Here is a 24,091-nt window from a genome sequence, read left to right as displayed (position 1 = left end):
TTTGCTTTCCCATCAGCTCACAGAGCATTAGTATTCTCCCCCTACTGCTCTAAGTTCCCTTCTGTGCCAGTTGGATAGGATGGGCATGAAGCTCCGCTGCCAGCAGGGCTTGGGGGCACCAGCTGCATCAAGTCCAGCATCTCCCCAAAGCCAAGAACTGTGAGTCTTCATCCTTTCATGATGCACCAACCACAGATCAATAGTAACAAAAGAGCATTTAAGACAGGCCAACCTCTCTTCCTAGGTTTGCAGGACAAGACCACTACACAAAGGTTCTTACTATCTTCCAGGATGAAGCCGAAATATCAACTCTGAAATCCTTCGTCATTTCTCAGATCCAATGTGGAGGAATAAAAGTGGAAACCAGGGATTCAGAGCTTACAAATGGACCATGTGCCAAAAGCATGTCCACTTCAAAATCAGTGGCTTGGGAGGCACAACACATCCTTCTTTAGAAATGATGCACTAAGCAACTTCAATATCGATTCACAGTCGTGCAACACGCTTTCATTTACAAAGTACACTCAGATCCATTATTTCATTTAGTCTATGAAATGGCTCTGGGAAATGTTGAGGGATTATTGTTCCCATGTTCAAAAGAAGAAACTACAGTTTACAAGGGATAAATGAGAAGCAGTTCATGAAATGCCATCCAGCCCATAACAGTCCTTATGGGGAAATGCTCTAATCATATGCGCCACCATGATTCTGTTGGAAAATATTCCTAGTTCCAAGGGTGCAATGGGTCTGCCCTTGCTCTGTTGGCTCAGCAATTCTCTTCCTGCCCTACCCCCCACCCCATTGTGTGGCCTCATTATCCAGAACTTCATCCAAGTCACTGATAAAAGCAGAGAACAAGGGAAGGCTCAGGGTGCAGCCCAATAGGCCTCTACTGACCACCCCCATCAGCAGGGCCTCAAACCTCCTTGATGCCTCCACCTGTCTAGGCCATACATCAGCCTCCTTTTCCCCCAGACCCTTCACCCCCAGGTTGAAGCTGCTGCTGGAAGCTCATGACACCCAGCGTATGAGTTTCAGGAGGGTGGAAAGTGAAGCTGAAGCCAGAGAAGTAGCAGAAGGCCCCTGGAGAAGATGGGGCGAAGTCACCTCCAACCAGGAGCTCCCCTCACCTCTGGCCTCAACCACTGCCTCACTACCACTGGGACAAACACCTGGGTAGAGATGAGAAGAGGGTGGTCAGAAAGGGGGCAGAGGGGAATGAGCCCCGGGGATGGCAGGAGGACAGGAAAGGAAGAGGAAGGGCCGGCCACAGACAGACCATGGAAGGCCATTCATCCAGGGAAGCCAGATTAGGATTAGGCACACTGCATGCACTGTGTTTGCTGAAAACTGACATAGTGGAACTCTCCATGGTGCTTCTCAGACTTTATCAGAATTAATGGACTGCTTTGCTAACAATGCACACTTCTGGCTTTCACTCCGAACCCACCCTCAAGAGTCCAATTCCTAGCTTGGAGTGGCCTGATCAAAGTGATCTGAGTATTGGATTCTGGGAAACACAGCCCTAAGCCCTGCTCTCCTGGAGGGCACCCCTTCTGTGGACACTGCCTCTGTCTCTGCTCCCTTTCTTGCCGTGGCAGATGCTGCTGTGGTTTAGGCAAGCTGAAAGCTGCAGCTGATCTGCAGAGGGGCATGGCATGGTTTTGCTTTATTCCAAGAACAAGCCCCTCACTTGTCCTATGTTATTCTGACTTGGCACAGACACCCTAGGGCTAAAACATACAGGTGAGCCTCACCCAGCCCTGCAGTGGCTGCTGGCAATCATCCTTGGGCTGGAAACCTCTTCTGGAAGAGCATCACTGGTGAGAAATACACCTTTACAGGGTGGATGCTATAGGAGCCAACCACTGCTTGGCACCAAATCTGAGAACAGAGGCAAGGGATCCAGCAGGGAAGTCACATCTGAGTTTATGACTGAGGTCCTGCCTTCCTGGTAAGACTCGAGCTGCCTAGTTGAGCAGGAAGGAATGGGAGGAGCTCTGATTCTGTTCCCAGAAAGGCCGGAGCTCACCTGAACAGGTGCATCTTCTTTAAAACTGTGTCTGCTCTGTCACTTCAGCGAACTCTAGTTTCTCACAGCAGGCACTTACTTCTCCCCCCGTAGGTGCAAGTATCCCCCCATCCCTGCACGAGAGTGGCAGACGGCATGTGGACCGGGCGGGCCCGGGGCAGGGACTCACCTTGCCAGTGATGCTTGTAGTCACACATGCGGGACAGGGCGATCATCATGGCACAGTACAGGGGCAGGATGGCAGCACAGAGCCGCCAGCTCTTCCCCCGCCCACTCTCGGTGAAGCAGTGCAGCTTGCCAGCCAAGTAGAACGTTGTGAAGCCGAGGCCTGAAAAGGCAACTGCCAAAGACAAACAGCAGGTGTTACCCTTGCAGGTGGGAAGCGGCAGGGACACAGGGCACCCTGAGCATCCTGGCTGCCTCTTGCAACACCTCCAGGGTCAAGACCATGTTGGCACCAGACATCATCTCTGCAATCTGTGCTCTTGCTAGAACCATGCTGGTACGAAGGTTTCAACAATGAGAAAGCCCTTCAGGCTTGCATGTGATCAAAATCTACTCAATCTCATTCATTCAACAATGATTTGAGGGGTAGCTACTGTGTGCTAGACAGGCATTGTTCAAGGTAGGGGAAATTAAAACTTGATTCAGAGGCTGTCTCTGCTCTCAAGGGGCTCACGGACTGGTTGAGGGTCACGGTTGTGCTAACAGAGAGTTTTAATACTGTGTTTGGAGTTCTATATGAATAAAAATGCCTGCAGGACAAATGACTGATGACAGCTTAGCTTTGAAAAGTGAGGGAAAGAAAGGGAGTTTTAGCTTGGCAAGTTTTAGCTCAGGAAGATGGGACCAGCAAGTGCTATGGAAAAGTGGGCTTGGCAGAGAAGCCAGTGGTGACAAATTTCTTATCTTCTCTCAGAAATTATGGTTATTAGTTTTTAGAACTGCAAATGAAACTCATAGCTGCATTGGATCCACTGTCAAAAGTGTGCAGTCAGGTGGAGTAGGTAAGCCCTGAGCTTTTCATCTAGTCAGGTTTAATACACAGTTGAAGTCAGTGAGATTTAAGGTGAGTCTTCTATGGACTTCAAACAACAGTGCTCAACCCCGGGCTACACTCAGAAATCACCTTTAAAACCTGGGAAATTTTCAAAAATACTCATAGTCAGACCTCATTATCAAACCTTCTCTTTGCACTAGTCTGGAGTGAACCCTAATGGTGCACACACACACGTGTGTGTGTGTGTGTGTGTGTGTGTGTGTGTGTGTGTGTACTCCTCAGGTGATTGTAATGGTAGCCAGGGTTTAGATGCTTCTCTTGAGGGAAGGGGCTACAGCTCCCACCTCCTCTGGACACAAGCCTACTCAAAACTCTCCTCTTGATCAGAAAATACTCCTGAGGGGCAGGGCTCCTAGGCAACCAGCCTACACAGTGATTTGATAGAATTGGTAGAATGGGGCTAAAGCTAGGGTATCGAGGACTTTAACAGACTGTCTGAAGCCTGAGCAGCAGCCTCAGCACCAATGAGTTAGTCATGAATACAGAACCTCAGACCTGCCCCAGATATACTAAGTTAGAACCCCCTTTCACAAGATCCACAAGTGAGCTATATGCACCTTGAAGTCTGAGAAGGCCTGGCCTACAGAACATTCATCCTCTTGCTATGATGTGTCTGAGAGTCCATCTTCAGGAAATAATAAAAAACCATGGGGATATCTAGAAGATATTTGGCTTAAAATTATTATGTAATTATGGGGAAAAAAGTAAAGATAAAGAACTAGATTATTTCCACTCAACGAATTATGATGCAGCCATGGAAAATACTCTGACTATGTGAAGGAGATCACACCAGTCCGTCCTAAAGGAAATCACCTCTGAATGTTCATTGGAAGGACCGATGCTGAAAGGTGAAACTCCAATACTTCGGCCACCGGATGTGAAGAGTCGACTCACTGGAAAAGACACTGACAGTGAGAACGGTTGAAGGCAGAAAGAGAAGGGGAGGACAGAGGATGAGATGGTTGGATGGCATCACCGACTCAGTGGACATGAATTTGAGCACATCCTGGAAGATGGTGAAGGACAGGGAAGCCTGGTGGGCTGCAGTCCATGGGGTCGCAAAGAGTCGGACATGACTGAGCAACTGAACAACGACAAATGTAGCACTACAGACAATACTTAGGACGCAATGTTAGGTGAAGAAGCGGGACTCTCAGCTGCAAGTTCATTATAATCATGGCTATAGTACATACAGATGAATAACCTGCCGTTTTAAGGAATTATCTGATAATAATGTGTCTTCTTAAATAGGGTTCCCCAACTATGAACACAAGCTTATGCCAAAGCAGAACTTTTTCAACAATCAGATTAAACAAGGTAACAGAGGATTGCTTGGTTTTGTTTTTTATTAATAAACCAATATTAAGCCAGGTTTATCTCAGGAATAAAAATGAAGCAATTAAATATTTTTGAATAATGATTTGTACTCAAACAGTAAAGCAGTGCCAATATACACTGAATATTCTGTTTAAAGTAAAACTCTGTGCAAAACTGCATTGCCCAGGCCAGTTCTAAATTGTTTGCCATGGTGAAAGGTATTATTGATAAATGGTTTATAGCGTCTTCCAAAGCAGCCCCATTTGGGCACCATCCTGGCAAGTGGCTCTTAATTCCCCACCCTCATCCGTTTCGCTCTGTTCCTTCTCTCCATTCACACTCTGCCCTGAGGGATCAGAGTGGGCAGAAGAGGCTGGGCCCTCGGCTCTGGTGGGGACTGGCCTCCTTCTGAACTCTTAAGGGAGGAGTGACAAACTTTGTTCAAATCTGACAGCCTAGCAGTCTACCCACCTAACTACTGCCGCTCCATTTATATAAGGATCTTGAGCATCCATGGATTTCAGTGTCCACAGGGGCCCTGGACCCAATTCCCTGAAGGATACTGAGGGACGACTGTACATTGAATGTGATGAGCATAAAAGATCTGCCCTGAGGCTTTGCAGGGTTATGGATGGAAGTTTTCAAGATTTGAATCGGAAGAGAGGCAGTCCTGGGTGTTGCCAAGTTGTCAATATTAAAAACAAGGTCAGGGAGTATAGGGTGGATGTTGAGCAGGAATTTGTATGTGTCCCCATACACAATGGTTTGGAGACTTTAAGATAGATGAGTCCAGACTCAGCAGCCTCTGGGAAGATTCACAAGATGGAGAAGAGAAGGGGCTGCTAAAATCCCACCAAGGTCAAGTCCTAGGGCATGTGGTCCAAGGCCAGACCCTTGACTTCCACTGGGTCACCTCCCTGACCCCAGAAACTCAGATTTGGCTAGCTCCGACAGTGGGGGCTGTGGCTCAAAGGAGAGCAAGCAAAGCACATCCTCTCTCTCACAGCGGGGCCCATGCTGCAGGTCCTCCGAAATGGAGAGTTATCTGCTTCTTGGAAAAGAAGTGAAGTGAAGTGAAAGTCACTCAGTCGTGTCCAACTCTTTGCGACCCCATGGACTATATAGTCCGTGGAATCTTCTAGGCCAGAATACTGGAGTAGGTAGCCTTTCCCTCCTCCAGGGGATCTTCCCAACCCAGGGATCAAACCCAGGAGTCCTGAATTGCAGGCAGATCCTTTATCAGCTGAGCCACCTTTTTGGAAAAGAAAGAGGGGTTCAAAGGAATTTTAAAGGCTGAGTTCAACAGCTTAGATCCTGTAGGCATCCTACAGCAGCTGATCTCCTTCGGCACATCGTATTGGTCCTCCGGGCAGCATGTCTAAAGCAGCCCGGTGTGTCCTTACTTGTCTGCCTGACACAACAGACTCTGATTCCATGTTAAACATTATGCTTGTCACTTTCTCACTGATATTCCTACAGTTATTGAACCAGCATGTGGTCCTTTGACAAAGGGCTTCTGAGGCACCTCCTTCTGGCCCAGCCATGGGCAGCTCAGGTGCTTTGCCCAAACTCCTGTTTTCCCAAATACCAACTGCATGAGAATTAGGCTCTATCAAACTATACTGAACTCATAGGATCCTGCAGTTTTCTGCCCCCTCCTCCTTTGAGGCTGGCAGTTTGGGACCAAGATGCTCCCATGAGCCTTTCAGCTCTGAAATCCTGGGACTTCTCAAAGCTTCGATTCAAGTTCAACTGGGAGAAAAAGAAAGCAGAAAGGTTTTTAAAGAAAAGCTTTCCAACCTGAGCCAAACAACACCCTCTTCTCTTCTCAAAGAAACGGGCATGTGAGACACTGAAGGGCCACAGAAGCTGGTATGCTAGTGAGCAGCAGGGAGATGACATTTGTTCCAAGGGTCTGTCTTCCCCCTGAAACGTGGTCCCTGCTTCCAGCATGATTAGGAGATAAAACTGAGCATTCAAAGATGCAGGCAGAGCACCAGACATTTTGGAAGATGGAGATGATAAAGTATGATAAATGCCTTCATATTTCGTTAACAATATTAGCAAGAGAAATATGATCACAACGATGGTATGAGAGAAAGCTGAGAGTTGACCTCTCCTGGGGGCTCAGAACGTGTTTATTTGCTCTCCAGAGTTTAGAACACACGCACGCACACACACACACACACACACACACACAAGCACTCACATGGATCAAGGGAAGAGCATATGCCCCTTGTTTTCAAAGTCTGTAGCTGGTTTTCTTGGCAGGAAGGAGCTGATTGTAAATATTTCTCTGTTGCACTGGCTGTGAGAAGTAAAAATACTCTTGAAGCCTCTAAACTAGGAAGCAGATGAAGCAGGGTGGCTTCCCCACCTGTTTCTGGCACTTTGGGGGCTCACTTGACTGTCATTGATGAGAGTCGATAAGCAAAATCTCACAATACAAGTTGCTGGTCCAGGTGGTGATGCTAGGCATGTGGCCTGCACAGGGCTATCTGCCCGCCTGGCGATTCTGAAAGGGAGTTACTGACTCATCTCTGACTACACAGATGAACTGTCATGGGTTTACAACATTCCCTTTGCAAGAAAGGTCTATTTACTGAGTCAGCTTAGGTGGCAACCCACTCCAGTATCCTTGCCTGGAGAATCCCACGGACAGAGGAGCTTGGCGGACTACAGTCCAGGGGGTGGCAAAGAGTCGGACTGAGCTACTAACACACACACTGCTAAGTCACTTCAGTCGTGTCCGACTCTGTGTGACCCCATAGACGGCAGCCCACCAGGCTCCTCCGTCCCTGGGATTCTCCAGGCAAGAACACCGGAGTGGGTTGCCATTTCCTTCTCCAGTGCATGAAAGTGAAAAGTGAAAGGAGAGTCGCTCAGTCGTGTCCGACTCGTAGCGACCACACGGACTGCAGCCTACCAGGCTCCCCTGCCCATGGGGATTTCCAGGCAAGAGTACTGGAGTGGGGTGCCATTGCCTTCTCCAACACACAAACACTTGGGTGAAATAAAGTCCTTTTGCCTTTTCCTCCCCAGCTGACTTTAAACCAAGTGAAAGAGGTTTGGACCCCAACGACTGCAAGAAATGAGAAAACTGGCACCAAAGAAAAGGCTTTAAAAAGAAATGAGGTAAGAATCAGGGGGACAGACTCAGCTTTTGAGGTTGTATTTTTTACTCTAATTATAATGAGTTTCCCCAAACTGATTATACCTGATACCACAAATGGACTTGCGTTCTAATGAGGTAATTTGTACAAATTTTTCACGTGACGCTCAAAGAGTACGTATTTTCTTCTCCAAGGGGAAGAAAGGCAATACTGGGTAGTGGAATAAATTTTTTTAATTAATTAATTTATTTTTGGCTGAACTGTGTCTTCATTCTGCATGCGGGCTTTCTCTAGTTGCAGTGAGTGGGGGCTACTCTCTAGTTGCCACGCTCTGGCTTCTCATTGAGGTGGCTTCTCTTGTTGTGGAGCACAGGTTCTAGAATGCAGGGGCTTCAGTAGTTGTGGCTCACAGGCTTAGCTGCTTTGTAGCGTGTGGGATCTTCCTGGACCAGGGATCGAACCCATGTCCCCTGCGTTGGCAGGTGGATTCTTAACCACTGGACCACCAGGGAAGGCTCTGAATAAATTTTAATGTTGAAGGGTGTTTTGAGGAGTTTGCCAGTACATCTCAACAAGACCATCCAAAGCCAAGCATGCAGAACACGCATGCCTGGTCAGCCCCTGCAGACGCCTAACAAGCAGTGGGGTGCTGTTGGGAGTGTGGAGTACAGGTTCCCATTCTGGCTCTGCCATTAACTGAATGCGTGATCCTAGGCAAGTCTCTTTCCCACTCTGGGCCTCAGTTTGCTCTGTAAAATAAGAGGCTGATCCACAAGGGGCTACCACATCGTACCCGGGGGAGCCAGGTAGATAGGGAGCATGAGTTAAGTAGTTGGATGTTGAGTCACCAGTTTTGCAACAGAAAGCCCTCTTGGTCTGTCTTCTCTTACTCCTCTATTGCTAGACACTCAGATCCAAGAGATACTTTCGGAAAAAAATTCAATGGTTCATTTGTGATGATAAATGGCAACTAATACCTGGCCTCGCCATTGGGAGACACTGAGAGTGGTGAGGACTGGGGGAAGCAGGAATATTCGCCTATTTAAAGATGCAGCCCCTTCGCTCTGCTCAAGCTGGTGTCTGCTACACGGGCTCAGTGCTCCCAGAAGTTTTGAACTTCTAGCAGCAGAGGGAACCCCTGATACTTATCAGAAATGTCTCCATTTAAATGTGAACAATTCATCAAAAATGAATACAGTACAGACCACATGAAACTCATCTGTGTACTAACAGGGTTGGGTCAGTGGGCTGCCAACTTGAGATCACTGAAATTCTGCTTCCAGTGCTGGTGGTCCACTGTCTAAATGACCCCCTAAGTCTGTGCTAAATGCGATGGACATCGATTTATCCCTTCTCTCTACACTAGAGCAAAGAAGCACTTGAAAAGCTTTAGAGTTGGTGTTGCTTAAACCAAGAGCAACCAACAAATTAAGTGACACAGGAGATTCAGGGATTGAATACTCAGTTCAACAGGAGGGAGTACTGTGTGCTGCTGAGAAAAGCAGACCTTTCAGGACTCAGCTGTGCCACCTTCTCCCATGTGAGCTCATCGCTGGGGGCCTCAGTTTCCTCATCTGTACAATGGGCTTAGTAGCACTCGACTCACAAAGCAGTCTTGAGGACGAGCTCACAAGGAGTTGTAACAGGCTTAGCTCGGTGCTCTCCTAACTCTGCCAGCTCTGCAGATGCTGTTGAGTTCTGCCTGGATCTAGAAAGTTTCATCCTCAAAGAAAAGTCTTCCTAAGCTCTACTCTTGTACTCTGCAGCTCCTCAGTTATATAACTGCATGCTTACTTACAGAGATTTCTGGAGCTGGGTTCCTAGCCTCTTAGCATTTTGTAGCCCCTGTGGTTCTCAGCAGATGTAAAATGATCTCAGCTGGTAAAATGAACCAATTTACAGACCCAGGGAGAACAGCCAGCAGAGATACTGTTCCCACTCTACTCGGGAGGTGCCTGAAGCTCTCTGATGAGAGGGCCAGACAGCCAGGAGGCCATTCTAATGGCACATGACCCGTCATGTAGCTTGTCTCCTATGATTCCAAGTTTCACCGTGTAGACATCTACTTTTACATCCCTTTGGCCCCAAATTTCTTAAAAGGATTAGTTTCTCATTCATAGTTTCTTAATTCATAGTTCATTCTAGCTAAGATGCTCACTCTGTTTTCTTTATATGACAAGCTATATTTATTAACATTCTAAGTTAATAAGAGATTTCACTTTCAAAAAAAGTATGAGAGAAGATTGCTACAAATCTTAGAGAGACTGTGGGTCCACAGGGCATCTATTGCCTAAACCATTCAACCGAACAGGAAAGACAGTTATTTATTCCTAATGAAATGAAGATCATTAGCCTCTGATGTAGCTATAGAACCAGAATCATAATTTCAAGGGGAAGTTTTGATAAAAATTATAGAACAGACTCAGTACCACAATGATTTTTTTTTAAATCTCTCCTTTCTAATCCAGCAGTAAAGAAATTATTTCACTATGATGTAGGAATGAAGAGAATTCTCAAAATCTGGGAAATTTTCTAAATATCACACCAATGATACCTCTTGGTACAATTACAAAGAAATTGTAATAAGATTTCTTTCATTACAATTGATATAATCCAAGGGTGTTGGGGAGGCAGGATTAAAAGTATTCATCCATGCAGTAAAGTTGCCTGTGATTCCAGGAACAGTCAGAATGCCCAACAGCCTCCGGTAGAATTACTTACTCCAGTACCATCAGTCATAAGAGTTAATAAGAATTGCTCTGCTGCTGAGGAGCTGAAAGCCATCTGCTGAGATCAAGGAGACTGGATGGGTCCTAAGCACCTTGGGGAAGGCAGAGTTTGAGGCTGTTAAAGCGAAAACCATTCAACCACCTGATCCAGAGGAATGGCAAGAACCATTTTCACCCACTGGAGGGGACCAGGTAGCCAAGAAGACCCAGTGGCTGCAACACCAGAGATGTCAAATGAATTGAGACCCTACAGCAAGGCAAGGGTGGCATGGGGACAGAGCACAGGTGGGAACGCTCTTGTGCGCAGCTGGATGGATCCAGGTAGGCACACTGACCCCCCACCACCAACCTTCCACCTATGTGACCTAGGGTGAGGTGCTTAACTTCCGAAGCTCAGGCTTGTCATCTCTAAAATGGACAAGCCAACAGGTGTCCACAGAGCCACTGAAAGCACCAGTGATAGAGTGTCCAGGGCACACTGGACAAAGAGTCCAGCACTCCTTAAGCCCTAAGTTAGAATCTCATCTCTTTCCCCTCCATCTGCTTCTTCTACTTATGCTCTTCCTCAAAATCATGCTGCATCCCTGCAGTGAATCTGAGAACACAGAAAAGGAAGTCAAGCAAACGCGCATAGAAAGCTGAAAGGACGTGAGTTCCGGGTTGGCTCCGTGGCCACACCACCAAGATGGCGTCTGTGTGTTGCCATTATATGCCCCACATCAAAAACCGGTGCTCGAGATGAGTGAATGAACAAATTAGTGACAGGAAGGATGGTATCAATACTGGACCAGATGGTGTGTACTCTTGGGGGCTCCAAGGAAACTGATAAGCCTCCCTTTTCTGCCCAACAAACTTCTCCTCCTCCCTGCAAGGCTTGGTTTACGTGACACTGCCTCAGAGGTCTTCCCCAGCTCCACCAGCAGGGGTAATGGGCTCTGAGTGCCTTCTGCACCTGCCTTCGTAACACTTACCACCACTCCAGTCATGCATGCGACCGTCCAGCATCTCTCCCCCTTCCACTAGATTCTCAGCCTGCACTCACTAGAGGCTCCAGCAACCCACGTACTGAATGAATGGCTGAAGACCCGATAACCAGAGAAGGTTTCACAGAGAAGACAGGGATGCGCCCGGGGGAGGAGAAGGGCTAGAGTCAGGCTCCAACCGCACCGGGTCAGGATAACGTGTGGGAGGAAGGTGAGCTGGGCTTCCGCTGAATTCTTCCTCATCACACCCCACCCTCCAGACATTCACAGAGAGTGTGTGTGTCTCTTTTAAATACACTCACATACACATACACACACTTCCCTGCCCTTCTCCTATAAGAATGACCCCAGAGTTCTCCTGGAACCTTCATAGCAGGGGTTCCTCTGTTGTTCACAGACTGGTAGCCACCTCGGAGATATCTGGGCTAGTTTCTGAGGAACAATGTAAAACATTGTACAAAAGGAAGCCATGAAATTCTAGGAGTCTGAAGAATGGGTGGGTGGAGTAGCAATTTCAGTGAATGAGAAAAGAAGGAAAGCGGAAACTGTCTACTCGAGCAGGTACCAGGAGTGTTCCATCAGAAGGAGGACAAGCCCATCAGGCACGGAGAGCCCCCCTCTGTCAGACTCTGCACTAGAAGCTTCCATAACTTGGCTTCGCCGCATCCCCAGAAAACACAATGTCATAGCTATCGGGCTGTTACATGGATGAGAAATGGAGGCTCAGGTCAAATTACCTACTGAAGGTTAATGCAGTCCTTAAGAAACTGTGAATTAAGTAACTAGCCTCCCATTAAAATAAATAAATTAATTTGCAAAAAAAATAAGAAAAAAAAGAAACTGAATTATTTCTAAACAGAGCAAAAAAATCACATATTTTCTTGGCACGGTTGTACTTACAGCACTTCTAGCTGCCTATTTGTTTTATACTCCCTGTAGGCATGTGACAATCAAGGTCACTGTTCAAGCCTTAGAACCCAGCACACTGCCTGGGAGGAGAAGTCAGCGACACATGGTGACTCACAAACATAACTTCACTCGAACAAGTACTTTGGCAAGAGGCCAAGCTCCTTAGAGAAAGAAAGACATACATGGCCACGAAAGGTCGTGTCCTCCACCCACTGTTTCAGGCAGCGTGATTCTGCAGCTACCTGTGCCAGAAGAAGATTTCCACCTCATGATGGAAAGGATCGCACCGCCTTGTTCGAGAATGAGCCATGGGGAAAGAAGGGGAAAGCTCGCAATTAGTCTGAAAGCAAACGTCAGAGGCAGGAAGTGCAAACAGAGAAAAGCAGACTGTAAACTCCTTGCATAACCTCAGCTTGCATCCCCAAAGAGGATTTTGCTCTGGAAAAAAAACGAAAAAAGAATCAACTCAGACACAATGCACAAAATGTGCAGAGGAAACACGAGGGGTAGGGAAGAAACTGACTTTGGGAGAAGAAGGTGGCGGTCCTTTTGTCAAGCTGCAGAGGTACCAATCCTGGGAAGGGAAGAAGCTCAGCAGAGGAGGATTCAGTTCAGTTCAGTCACTCAGTCGTGTCCGACTCTTTGTGACCCCATGAAACGCAGCACGCCAGTCCTCCCTGTCCATCACCATCTCCCGGAGTTCACTCAGACTTATGTCCATCGAGTCCATGATGCCATCCAGCCATCTCATCCTGGGTCGTCCCTTTCTCCTCCTGCCCCCAATTTCTCCCAGCATCAGAGTCTTTTCCAATGAGTCAACTCTTCGCATGAGGTGTCCAAAGTACTGGAGCTTCAGCTTTAGCATCATTCCTTCCAAAGAAATCCCAGGGTTGATCTCCTTCAGAATGGACTGGTTGGATCTCCTTGCAGTCCAAGGGACCCTCAGGAGTCTTTTCCAATACCACAGTTCAAACGCATCAATTCTTCGGCACTCAGCCTTCTTCACAGTCCAACTCTCACATCCATACATGACCACAGGAAAAACCATAGCCTTGACTAGACGGACCTTTGTTGGCAAAGTAATGTCTCTGCTTTTGAATATACTATCTAGGTTGGTCATAGCTTTTCTTCCAAGGAGTAAGCATCTTTTAATTTCATGGCTGCAGTCACCATCTGCAGTGATTTTGGAGCCCCCAAAAATAAAGTCTGACACTGTTTCCACTGTTTCCCCATCTATTTCCCATGAAGTGATGGGACTAGATGCCATGATCTTCGTTTTCTGAATGTTGAGTTTTAAGCCAACTTTTTCACTTTCCTCTTTCACTTTCATCAAGAGGCTTTTTAGCTCCTCTTCACTTTCTGCCATAAGGGTGGTGTCATCTGCATATCTGAGGTTATTGAGATTTCTCCCGTCAGTCTTGATTCCAGCTTGTGTTTCTTCCAGTCCAGCATTCCTCATGATGTACTCTGCATATAAGTTAAATAAGCAGGGTGACAATATACAGTCTTGACATACTCCTTTTCCTATTTGAAACCAGGCTGTTGTTCCATGTCCAGTTCTAACTGTTGCTTCCTGACTTGCATACAGATTTCTCAAGAGACAGGTTAGGTGGTCTGGTATTCCCATCTCTCTCAGAATTTTCCACAGTTTATTGTGATCCACACAGTCAAAGGCTTTGGCATAGTCAATAAAGCAGAAATAGATGTTTTTCTGGAACTCTCTTGCTTTTTCCATGATCCAGCAGATGTTGGCAATTTGATCTCTGGTTCCTCTGCCTTTTCTAAAACCAGCTTGAACATCAGGGAGTTCACGGTTCACATATTGCTGAAGTCTGGCTTGGAGAATTTTGAGCATTACTTTACTAGCATGTGAGATGAGTGCAATTGTGCGGTAGTTTGAGCATTCTTTGGCATTGCCTTTATTTGGGATTGGAATGAAAACTGACCTTTTCCAGTCCTGTGGCCACTGCTGAGTTTTCCAAATTTGCTGGCATATTGAGTGCAGCACTTTCACAGCATCATCTTTCAGGATTTGAAATAGCTCAACCGGAATTCCATCACCTCCACTAGCTTTGTTTGTAGTGATGCTTTCTAAGGCCCATTTGACTTCACATTCCAAGATGTCTGGCTCTAGATTAGTGATCACATCATCATGATTATCTGGGTCGTGAAGATCTTTTTTGTATGAGGAGGATTAAGGATTTCTAAATGACAGAAGTCACTTTGTCTCTCCCCCATCCACCCCTACAGCTTGATGAAAAATTCTTATTAGGAATCATAAATGTTACTCCTCACCCCAGAGAGAGCTAAGTAAGAACAGGCACCAAGATGGAATGTGGTTTTGCATATCACACTCCCCTAATCTACCGAAGGTCTAAATCCCCAGGACAACTCTTGTTTTTTTCAGTCTTGATTATACACCACAATGACCTGAAACATGAATATGAGAATAAACCTTCAAAAGGGAGAGATTACCTTTTTCCATAACACTATTAGAGGAGCCGATAAAAGCTGAGGCAGGATTCAGATAAAGATAACATTTTAATGGAAAATCATTTTATTTTACTTCCGATGGATTGCCTTAGCAGAACATGAATTTGATGGTGAGATTTGAATAGTAATGTACACATTTGAAAAACAACTAAAAAGAAACAACTAAAGGTAGCCATTAACTGGCCCAAGGTACTCATCTGATTGGACTTCTCAGGTGGTGCTAGTGGTAAAGAATGCACCTGCCAATGCAGAAGGGTTCAGTCCCTGGGTTGGGAAGGTCCCCTGGAGGAGGGCATGGAAACCCACTCCAGTATTCTTGCCTGGGAACTCTCCATGGACAGAGGAGCCTGGTGGGCTACTGTTCATAAGGTCGCAAAGAGTCGGACATGACTGAAGCGACACAGCACACACACGCTCATCTGATTAGCCTCTTCCCAGGGTGTATGGTCTTCAGGAGAAACCCTGGAAGTTTCACTGACTGATCCTGCTCAGCTGTCTTCTCAAGATGTGGCCTCAATAGCATCTGCCTTTTGTGAAATGGTGTACCACCTGCAAGTGTGATTTGTCAGGGAGAACACCCTTCGAATGTGCCCCTGGCAGCCTTGATTGAGGCTTCCAGCCTTATTAGGAAGGGAATGTGAGAAATAATAGAAATATAGCTCATGGCACAGAGCTCCTAAAATCCTTGAAAATCCCAAGGAATGACAAGAGCATATTGTCCCTCTTAAGTCGCTAAGTTGTGTCTGACTCTTCTGTGACCCCACGAACTGTAGCCAGCCAGGCTCCCCTGTCCATGGGATTCTCCAGGCCAGAATACTGGAGGGGGTTGCCATTCCCTTCCCCAGGGGCTCTTCTCAACCCAGCATTGGCATATGGGTTCTTCATCACTGAGCTACCAGGGGAGCCTGAAAAGAGTATGAGGAGCATCTTTTGTTCTATTGTGGTGACTCTGGGTGGTCTCCAGGAGCAGGGCTGGTCCAGAAAGATCAAGCCATGATGAGAAGCTTAGAATTTTCATCTCCTATTCTCCAGAGAGGGGAGAGGGACTGTAAACATAGTTCATGATAGATCAGACCTGCATGATGAAGCCTCCACAAAAATCCCAAAGGTATGAGATTCAGAGAGCGAACAGGCTGGTGAACATATTCATATACCAGAAGAATGGCCTTGACTCCATGGGGACAGAATTTCCTGTGCCCAGGACCCTCCCAGACCTCACCTTATTATCTTTCTTATCTGGCTGTTCATCTGCATCCTATATCATAGCCCTTAATAGACTGGTAAATGTCAGGAAGAGTTTCCCTGAGTTCTGTGCACTGCTCTAGCAAATGAATCAAACTGGAGGAGGGGGTCGTGAGAACCTCAGATCTGCAGCTGACCAACCTAGATGGCATATTCAAAAGCAGAGACATTACTTTGCCGACTAAGGTCCGTCCAGTCAAGGCTATGGTTTTTCCTGCGGTCATGTATGGATGTGAGAGTTGGACTATGAAGAAGGCTGAGCGCCAAAGAATTGATGCTTTTGAAATGTGGTGTTGGAGAAGACTCTTGAGAGTCCCTTGGACTGCAAGGAGATCCAACCAGTCCATTCTGAAGGAGATCAGCCCTGGGAAGGAATGATGCTAAAGCTGAAACTCTAGTACTTTGGCCACCTCATGCGAAGAGTTGACTCATTGGAAAAGATTCTAATGCTGGGAGGGATTGGGGGCAGGAGGAGAAGGGGCTGACAGAGAATGAGATGGCTGGATGGCATCACTGAGTCGATGGACATAAGTCTGAGTGAACTCCGGGAGTTGGTGATGGACAGAGAGGCCTGGTGTGCTGTGATGCATGGGGTCGCAAAGAGTCGGACACGACTGAGCGACTGAACTGAACTGAACTGAACTGAATTAGAAGTACAAATGACAACCTGGACCTGCGAAGGGCATCTTAAATAAGGGAAGTCTGGCGGGGATGAACCCTTTACCATGGGATTTGAGACTCTTCAGGCAGAGATGTTGGAAATGAGTGAAACTGTAGGACACCCTGCAGAGAGTGGCTTGGTGTGGAAACCCCTGCACCTCTGATGTCAGAGGCACCATAAGTGTGATAGGCATGTGAGAGGAGAGGAAAAACATGGGAGGAAGACTGGGTTTAGCCACAGGCTATAAATGAGCTGGCATTAAGAGGATCTACTACCTCCGAGGTGTTCTGCTCAAATGCTGACCTCCAGGGTAGCTGGTGATGAGTGCTGGCCACACAGTCCAACCAAACCTTCCCAGCACTGTATCACTGGAAAAGGGGAAGGAGAATGGACTTTACCTTTCTGTCCTAAGTTAGGCTAGACCAGTGTTTGGTAACTGAAGAAAACCACAGCACCTGCCAGTTTTAGGACCAAAGGCCCAGGTGACTGGGTAGCTGATATGTTGGCTTCCCAGGATTCTCCAACATCCCTGTCTCTCTGACAACAAACTCCCATCAACAAAGGCCAGCTCAGTTCATCGCTCACACCTCTAAGCAAACTGATCATAAACAGGACAAGAGCTTCATTTATTTGATGTATGCAAAGAATATCTCTCTCTGTTACTTCAAAAAAGATTTGTCTGATGTTCATATGAGAATTGTGGATTTTTTTTAAAGTCAGGATAGCCATTTAAATTTTGGAAAGCAAATACGTGGCAATTCATCTCCTGTGGTCTTGGCAGCAAAGGACTTTATGCACAAGCCAGCTTTGGACTCACAAACTTCCTTAAGGCAGAGTCCATGTAGTGACTTGCCCCACACCACAAGGTGAAATTCACCTTGGCTTCTTTTAAATCACTTCATCGAGGACTGCACAAAACAGAACAAAAATAGAACGCTTCTGGGTGTTAGAAGATCTGGCTCTAGGACAGCATGGGGTAGCCCTCAGCGGTCTCATCTGTTCACCAAATGGGGAACATCACCCAGCTCTCAAAAGACATGATACTGGTGAAAATAATTAGGAAACGGAAATTCAACATACAAATGGAAGGTGTTAGTAAAGCCGAGGAAACGGGTAACTAGAAATACTGAAGCTGGTTTCAAGCCCAGACCTGACTGCTTCTAAGCCCAAGTTTAATCCTCTTTCTCAATACAGAAATAGCTGTAATTCTCAAACCCAGCACTTTATTTCCAGGTAAGTGGCAGACTATATATCCTGATGGAAATAATTACATGTTGGATAAAATATAAATCAAAGAAAAAGCTTTTAAACCTATCATTGAGTTGACACCAAGAGAAGAATTAAGGAAATTAATCCTTAATTAAAGAATTAGTGGAAACAAGGTTTCCCCAAATGACAGAAAAAAAGAGGGTCTTAGATGCAAGGAAACAGCATAGCCAGATTGAGCCCTGAGTGTTTATGGAAACCTGCAGACCCTGGGCTTTGCTGGGTTGATGTCTCCCTGGGGAACAGGAGTGAAGAGACAGAGTCTCAGGCCTACCCAAGGTGAATAACATAACACAAGACCCCTGAATAAACATTAAATCCTAAAGTTCCAGAGCAAGTAAGAAAGGAAGCCTGATTTTCAGAAGAAAAGGTAAGGAAACTTGTCTGTCTCCATTTTTCTACTGTGTACAGAGATTCCATAAATATGATTTGTGTATATTTTTGCTGTCCCATTCTTGCTTCTCATACAGTCCCCAAAAAACCTAAGGGGAGAATTAATTTTGGATGTCCCTGGAATAAGTAGTGGTCTCTGGAGGAATTCATTTCAACTCAGACATCAAAATACTCCCCAAAATAAATTTCTAGGGGAAGTTAAAAGCCCAGTGCAAGAAAACTCAAAACACAAAATATTTCAGGGCATATATACGAAAAGCAGATTCACAACAACTTTAGATATTGTACGGCACAGACTATAAAATAATTATTTGCAATATGTTTAAGGAAAGTATAGGGAAGTATGAAAATGAAGACAAAGAAGAAGCATTAAAAATAATGAAGCAGATTTTTTTGAAGCCCAGTTAAAATTTCTATAAATAAAAAATGAGTCTGGAACTTAAACTAGGGTTAAATAATAACTAGACAGATTAAATGGTAGATGAGACAAAGCTGAATAAAGAATTAGTACATTGGAAGACAGATTCAGAATTTTTCTAGAGTCCAGTAGAAGAAGGAGGAGGAGAAGAAAGGAGAGAGAGAGTGAGAGAGAGAGATGAAAAATATGAAGAGAGGTTATGGTAAAAACATTCTAATAAATGTCTAACTAGAATTCCAAATTAGAGGAAAAGATAATTGAGAAAAAGGGGAAGAAGCAATATTTAAACAGCTAATGACAGAGGATATCTCAGCATGTAGAAAGATACAAACCTGAGCATTAGAAAGCCCAGTAAATCTCATACCAGATACACAAAGGGAATCCCACAACAAGACACACAGTAATACAACTTTATGACACACAAAGAAGCCAAGATGCTAAAAGCATCTTGAAAGGAAGAACAGAAGGGGCATCAATGACACATCTGATTTCAAACATGCCAAAAAAATCGAAGCTAGAAAACAGCAAAATAATATCTTCAAAACTCAGAGAGATAGTAACTGCTAATTAGAATTCCGTATTTAGTAAAGCTATCTTTCAAGAATGGGGTCAAACAAAGAAAATTTGGAAAAATCAAAACAGAGCATTTTCCACAAAAGATGTATCAAAGAAGGAAGTTTAAAGGATATATTTTTGGCAGAAAGTAGAAAAACTAAGATGGAAAAGAGGATGGTAGGTACCTGGCTTAACTATGCACAGGTTAGTGGTCTTGTTGGTGGGAGAGAAGAACTGGGCTAGAATTAAAACACCAACTGCTGCTGCTGCTAAGTTGCTTCAGTCGTGTCTGACTCTGTGCGATCCCATAGACAGCAGCTCACCAGGCTCCCCTGTCCCTGGGATTCTCCAGGCAAGAACACTGGAGTGGGTTGCCATTTCCTTCTCCAATGCACGAAAGTGAAAAGTGAAAGTGATGTTGCTCAGTTGTATTTGACTCTTAGCGACCCCATGGACTGCACCCTACCAGGCTCCTCTGTCCATGGGATTTTCCAAGCAAGAGTACTGGAGTGGGGTGCCATAGCTGTGTTAGAATGCATTTATCACAGCTAAGACATTCAAAGTCTTTATGTTGCTCAGAAGAAGAAAAACAAAAATATTAATTAATTAATTTGAGATTTCATTACCTACATGTGTTAACCAAGAGTCTTGGTAGAACTCACAAACAGAAAGAGTAAAGTAATGGAATATGAAGATGAAAATGGTACAAGAAGTAAGGAGAACGCAGTATGTAATGAATGATGTCAATAAGTCCTAATATATGAGTATTAACAACTATAGTTGAAATTAGCTCCCTAGGTAAATGTTTAAAAAAATACATAGATAAAGCATAGAACACAATCAGTACAGGACAGAAAAAGATATAAGAAGCAGAATTTAATCAATAGAAAGTTTGTCTCAATAATAAAGTCAAACTGTAAAAAACAGCACTAGAAATAAAAACAGACATGAACTTAATTATAAAGGTCGAAGAAGCAGTCGAAGGTATAATAAGAAGCAGGAAAATTCTAAATTATATTTACATATCACTTCAAAATATATATATCAAAAATGGGCAAAAAAAACGAAAACCACAGAACTACAAGGTCTACAGTAAGAGTGGAATTTTTAATGCACATTAAAAAATTAATATATATTAATACTTTGATTAATTGTATGAACTAAGCATTAATTAAGTAATCATAAACAGAATTTAGAGAGTATATGTTAAGATGTGAACAGCACAATTAACAAGCTTAGTCCAATGGACATATATACAGCTTTATTTCTAGCTATTTAAAAATTTACATTCTTTTTAACCATATGAAGCATTTATGAAAACTAAACATATGCTAAGCCACAAAACTAGCCTCAAGATCAAGAGTGATAATTTTTGTAGATCACATTATCTGACCACAATGTAATTAAACTATAAACCATTTAAAAACTAGCAGCTCAATTCCAGAAAAATAAACGACCCAATCAAAAAATAGGCCAAAGAACTAAATAGACATTTCTCCAAAAAAGACATACAGATGGCTAACAAACACTTGAAAAGATGCTCAACATCACTCATTATCAGAGAAATGCAAATCAAAACCACAATGAGGTACCATTTCATGCCAGTCAGAATGGCTGAGATCCAAAAGTCTACAAGCAATAAACACTGGAGAGGGTGTGGAGAAAAGGGAACCCTCTTACACTGTTGGTGGGAATGCAAACTAGTACAGCCACTATGGAGAACAGTGTGGAGATTCCTTAAAAAACTGGAAATAGAACTGCCTTATGACCCAGCAATCCCACTGCTGGGCATACACACCGAGGAAACCAGAATTGAAAGAGACACGTGTACCTCAATGTTCATCGCAGCACTGTTTACAATAGCCAGGACATGGAAGCAACCTAGATGTACATCAGCAGATGAATGGATAAGAAAGCTGTGGTACATATACACAATGGAGTATTACTCAGCCATTAAAAAGGATACATTTGAATCAGTTCTAATGAGGTGGATGAAACTGGAGCCTATTATATGGAGTGAAGTAACCCAGAAAGAAAAACACCAATACAGTATGCTAAGTCTCTTCAGTTGTGTCTGACTCTGTGTGACCCCAGAGACGGCAGCCCACCAGGCTCCCCCGTCCCTGGGATTCTCCAGGCAAGAACACTGGAGCGGGTTGCCATTTCCTTCTCCAATGCATGAAAGTAAAAGGTGAAAGTGACATCGCTCAGTCCTGTCCAACTCTTAGCGACCCCATGGACTGCAGCCCACCAGGCTCCTCCGTCCATGGGATTCCCCAGGCAAGACCACAGGAGTGGGGTGCCATTCTAAAGCATATATATGGAATTTAGAGAGATGATAGTGATAACCCTGTATGTGAGACAGCAAAAGAGACACAGATGTATAGAACAGTCTTTTGGACCCTGTGAGAGAGGGAGAGAGTGGGATGATTTGGGGGAATGTCATGGAAACATGTATAATATCATATAAGAAACAAATCGCCAGTCCAGGTTCAATACAGGATGCTTGCAGCTGGTGCACTGGGATGACCCGGAGGGATGGTACAGGAAGGGAGGTGGGAGGGGGGTTCAGGATGGGGAACACATGTACGCCCATGGCTGATTCATGTTGATGTATGGCAAAACCAATACAATATTGTAAAGTAATTAGCCTCCAATTTAAATAAATTGAAATTTTTTCAAATAAAAAATAGAACAAGAATAGACCATGCTTAGGATTTTTTTTAAAGCTCGTCTAAACAACTTATAAGTCACAGAAGAAAAATTTAAATTAGAAAATTTTCAAAAGTAAATTTAGTGAAAACAATATGGGGACTTCCCTGGTGGTCCAATGGTTAAGAATCTGCCTTGCAATGCAGGGGACATGGGTTCAATTCCTGGTTGGGAAACAAAGATCCCCCGGCCATGGAGCAACTAAGCCAAGTGCCTGCAACTACAGGAGCCTGCAAACCACAACTAGAGAGTACCACTACAGAAGACCCCGCAGGCTGCACTAAGACCCAAGGCAAGCACATTAATACGAAGAACATTTGTAAAAAGCAACATGTGTTAAAATTTATAGAACGTAGCTAAAGAAACATTTATAGGAAAATGTATAGCCCAAATTGCTTAAGTTTAGAAAGGAAGAAAGGCTAGCATTATCAAGCAATGCATTTAAGTTAACTTGGTAAGTCCAAAACAGAACAGAATATACTTAAAGTTGACAGAGGGAAATAATAAAGATAACAGCAGAAATAATGAAAAATAAAACAAGTACATGGTAAAGACGTTCAGAGCAAAAGTTGGCTCATTGAGGAGACTAACAGACTAACTCTGTCAAGACTAGCAAGAAAAAAATTTAGGAGAGAGAGAGATAGAAGGCACATATATACAATACAGAAATGAACAATGCAGATACAACCTGAAAACAAATGATATTTTAAAATACTATGTCAATACCTTTGAAAGTTCCTGTGAAAGAACTAAGTTCTAAAAACAAATTGAAGTTACCAAAAATTTCTCAAGAGAAAAATTTTAAACCACAAAGAGTTTTATAACTTTAAGTAAATTGATGCAGTATTTTAAATCTAGAACCAAATACCTTATGGGCATATCTGCCAGACATCCCAAAAGGAAATAAATCATCTTACACAACTCTTTACAGAGAATTAAAAATAAGGGAGCACTCATTTCAATGAAGCTTGTTAAGTGTGCTGTTCAAATCTTATATATTTTCCCATTTTTATTTGATTGGTTAGTCACTGAAATGAATATTAAAAATTTCCAATCATTTTGGGGAATTCTGTAAATCTTATACATCCTTTTTGTACCTCCATCTGGCTTGATATCAGATTGATTATCTGATAACACTGACAACACTGATTATCAGACAAGTGTAGCGAAAGAAACGGGAATTACTGACCAACATCACTCAAATATATACATATATACATAGACATCATAAATGGAAAGTTATCAACCAAAGCTAGCAGTACATTAAAAGGAGACTACATCTTCATCAAAGTGTGTTAATTATAGAAATTAATACTGGTTTAATATTTTTAAAGTTACTCACCACATTAACACATTAGAGGGAAAGTAAACAACTTGTCAGATGCACCAAACTTAAAATTCATTCTTAGCAAACTAGAAATAAAAGGACCTTCATAAAGAATGTCTACCAAAAAAAGTCATACTTAATGGTAAAACGTTTAAAGCATTCCTTTTGTATCAGTAATAAGACATGGATGCTTGCTATCCCCACTTCTAGAACCCTTACAGGGAGGTCGTAGCTAGTAAGTTGCAAGATATGAAAACTAGGCAAAAAGCTTAAGAACTGGAAAGGAAAAAAAAAAACCCTGTCATTTGTAGGTAATATGATTTTCTTTGTAGAAAATCTCAAATCATCTATGAATAAGAGATGAGAATTGCTAGGAGAGTTCAGCAAAATTTCTGCACTAAAAATCAATATGCCAAAGTCAACCATATTTTTGGACACTAAGAAAAAGTCAGATTGAAAATGTAACAAAATATTAACAATATAAACCATAATATAAAGTACCTATGAATTACTGTAATAAATAATAGGTAAGACCTTTAAGGAAGAAGTATAAAATGACTAAAAGATATTATCACCTAAATTGACAAATATACCATACAGTTAGACAGGAAGATGTCATTTCTCCCCAAATTAAACCTGAGATTCAATAAAACAGCAATCAAAATCTCAATAAGGATTTTCATGAAACTTGCCCAGATGATTCTAAAATACCTGTACAAGAACAAAGGGCTGAGAATAACCAAAATACTACTGAAAAGGAACAAAGTCAAAGAGGGCAAACAATCCTCTAGTTCCAATTGGAGAAGAATTGAATTCCCTTACACCGTTGAAATTAGGTGTGGTCAAGTGACTAGTTCTGTCAACGAAACATGAGTAGAACC

General features: G+C 43.8%; 1 protein-coding gene across 1 annotated transcript in view; it reads right to left on the bottom strand.

The window, feature by feature from the left end:
- PLPP4 (phospholipid phosphatase 4) overlaps nucleotides 1-24,091 on the bottom strand; it is a 146,104-nt gene that overhangs the window by 10,496 nt on the left and 111,517 nt on the right. The window contains exon 6 of the mRNA XM_069567997.1: nucleotides 2,202-2,372. Coding sequence (XP_069424098.1) covers nucleotides 2,202-2,372 — 171 coding nt within the window. The remainder of the gene's footprint in view (nucleotides 1-2,201; nucleotides 2,373-24,091) is intronic.

The sequence above is a fragment of the Ovis canadensis genome, chromosome 22 (genome assembly GCF_042477335.2).
Source record: "Ovis canadensis isolate MfBH-ARS-UI-01 breed Bighorn chromosome 22, ARS-UI_OviCan_v2, whole genome shotgun sequence".
Classification (NCBI taxonomy): domain Eukaryota; kingdom Metazoa; phylum Chordata; class Mammalia; order Artiodactyla; family Bovidae; genus Ovis; species Ovis canadensis.
This window is presented reverse-complemented; position numbering and strand designations above follow the sequence as displayed.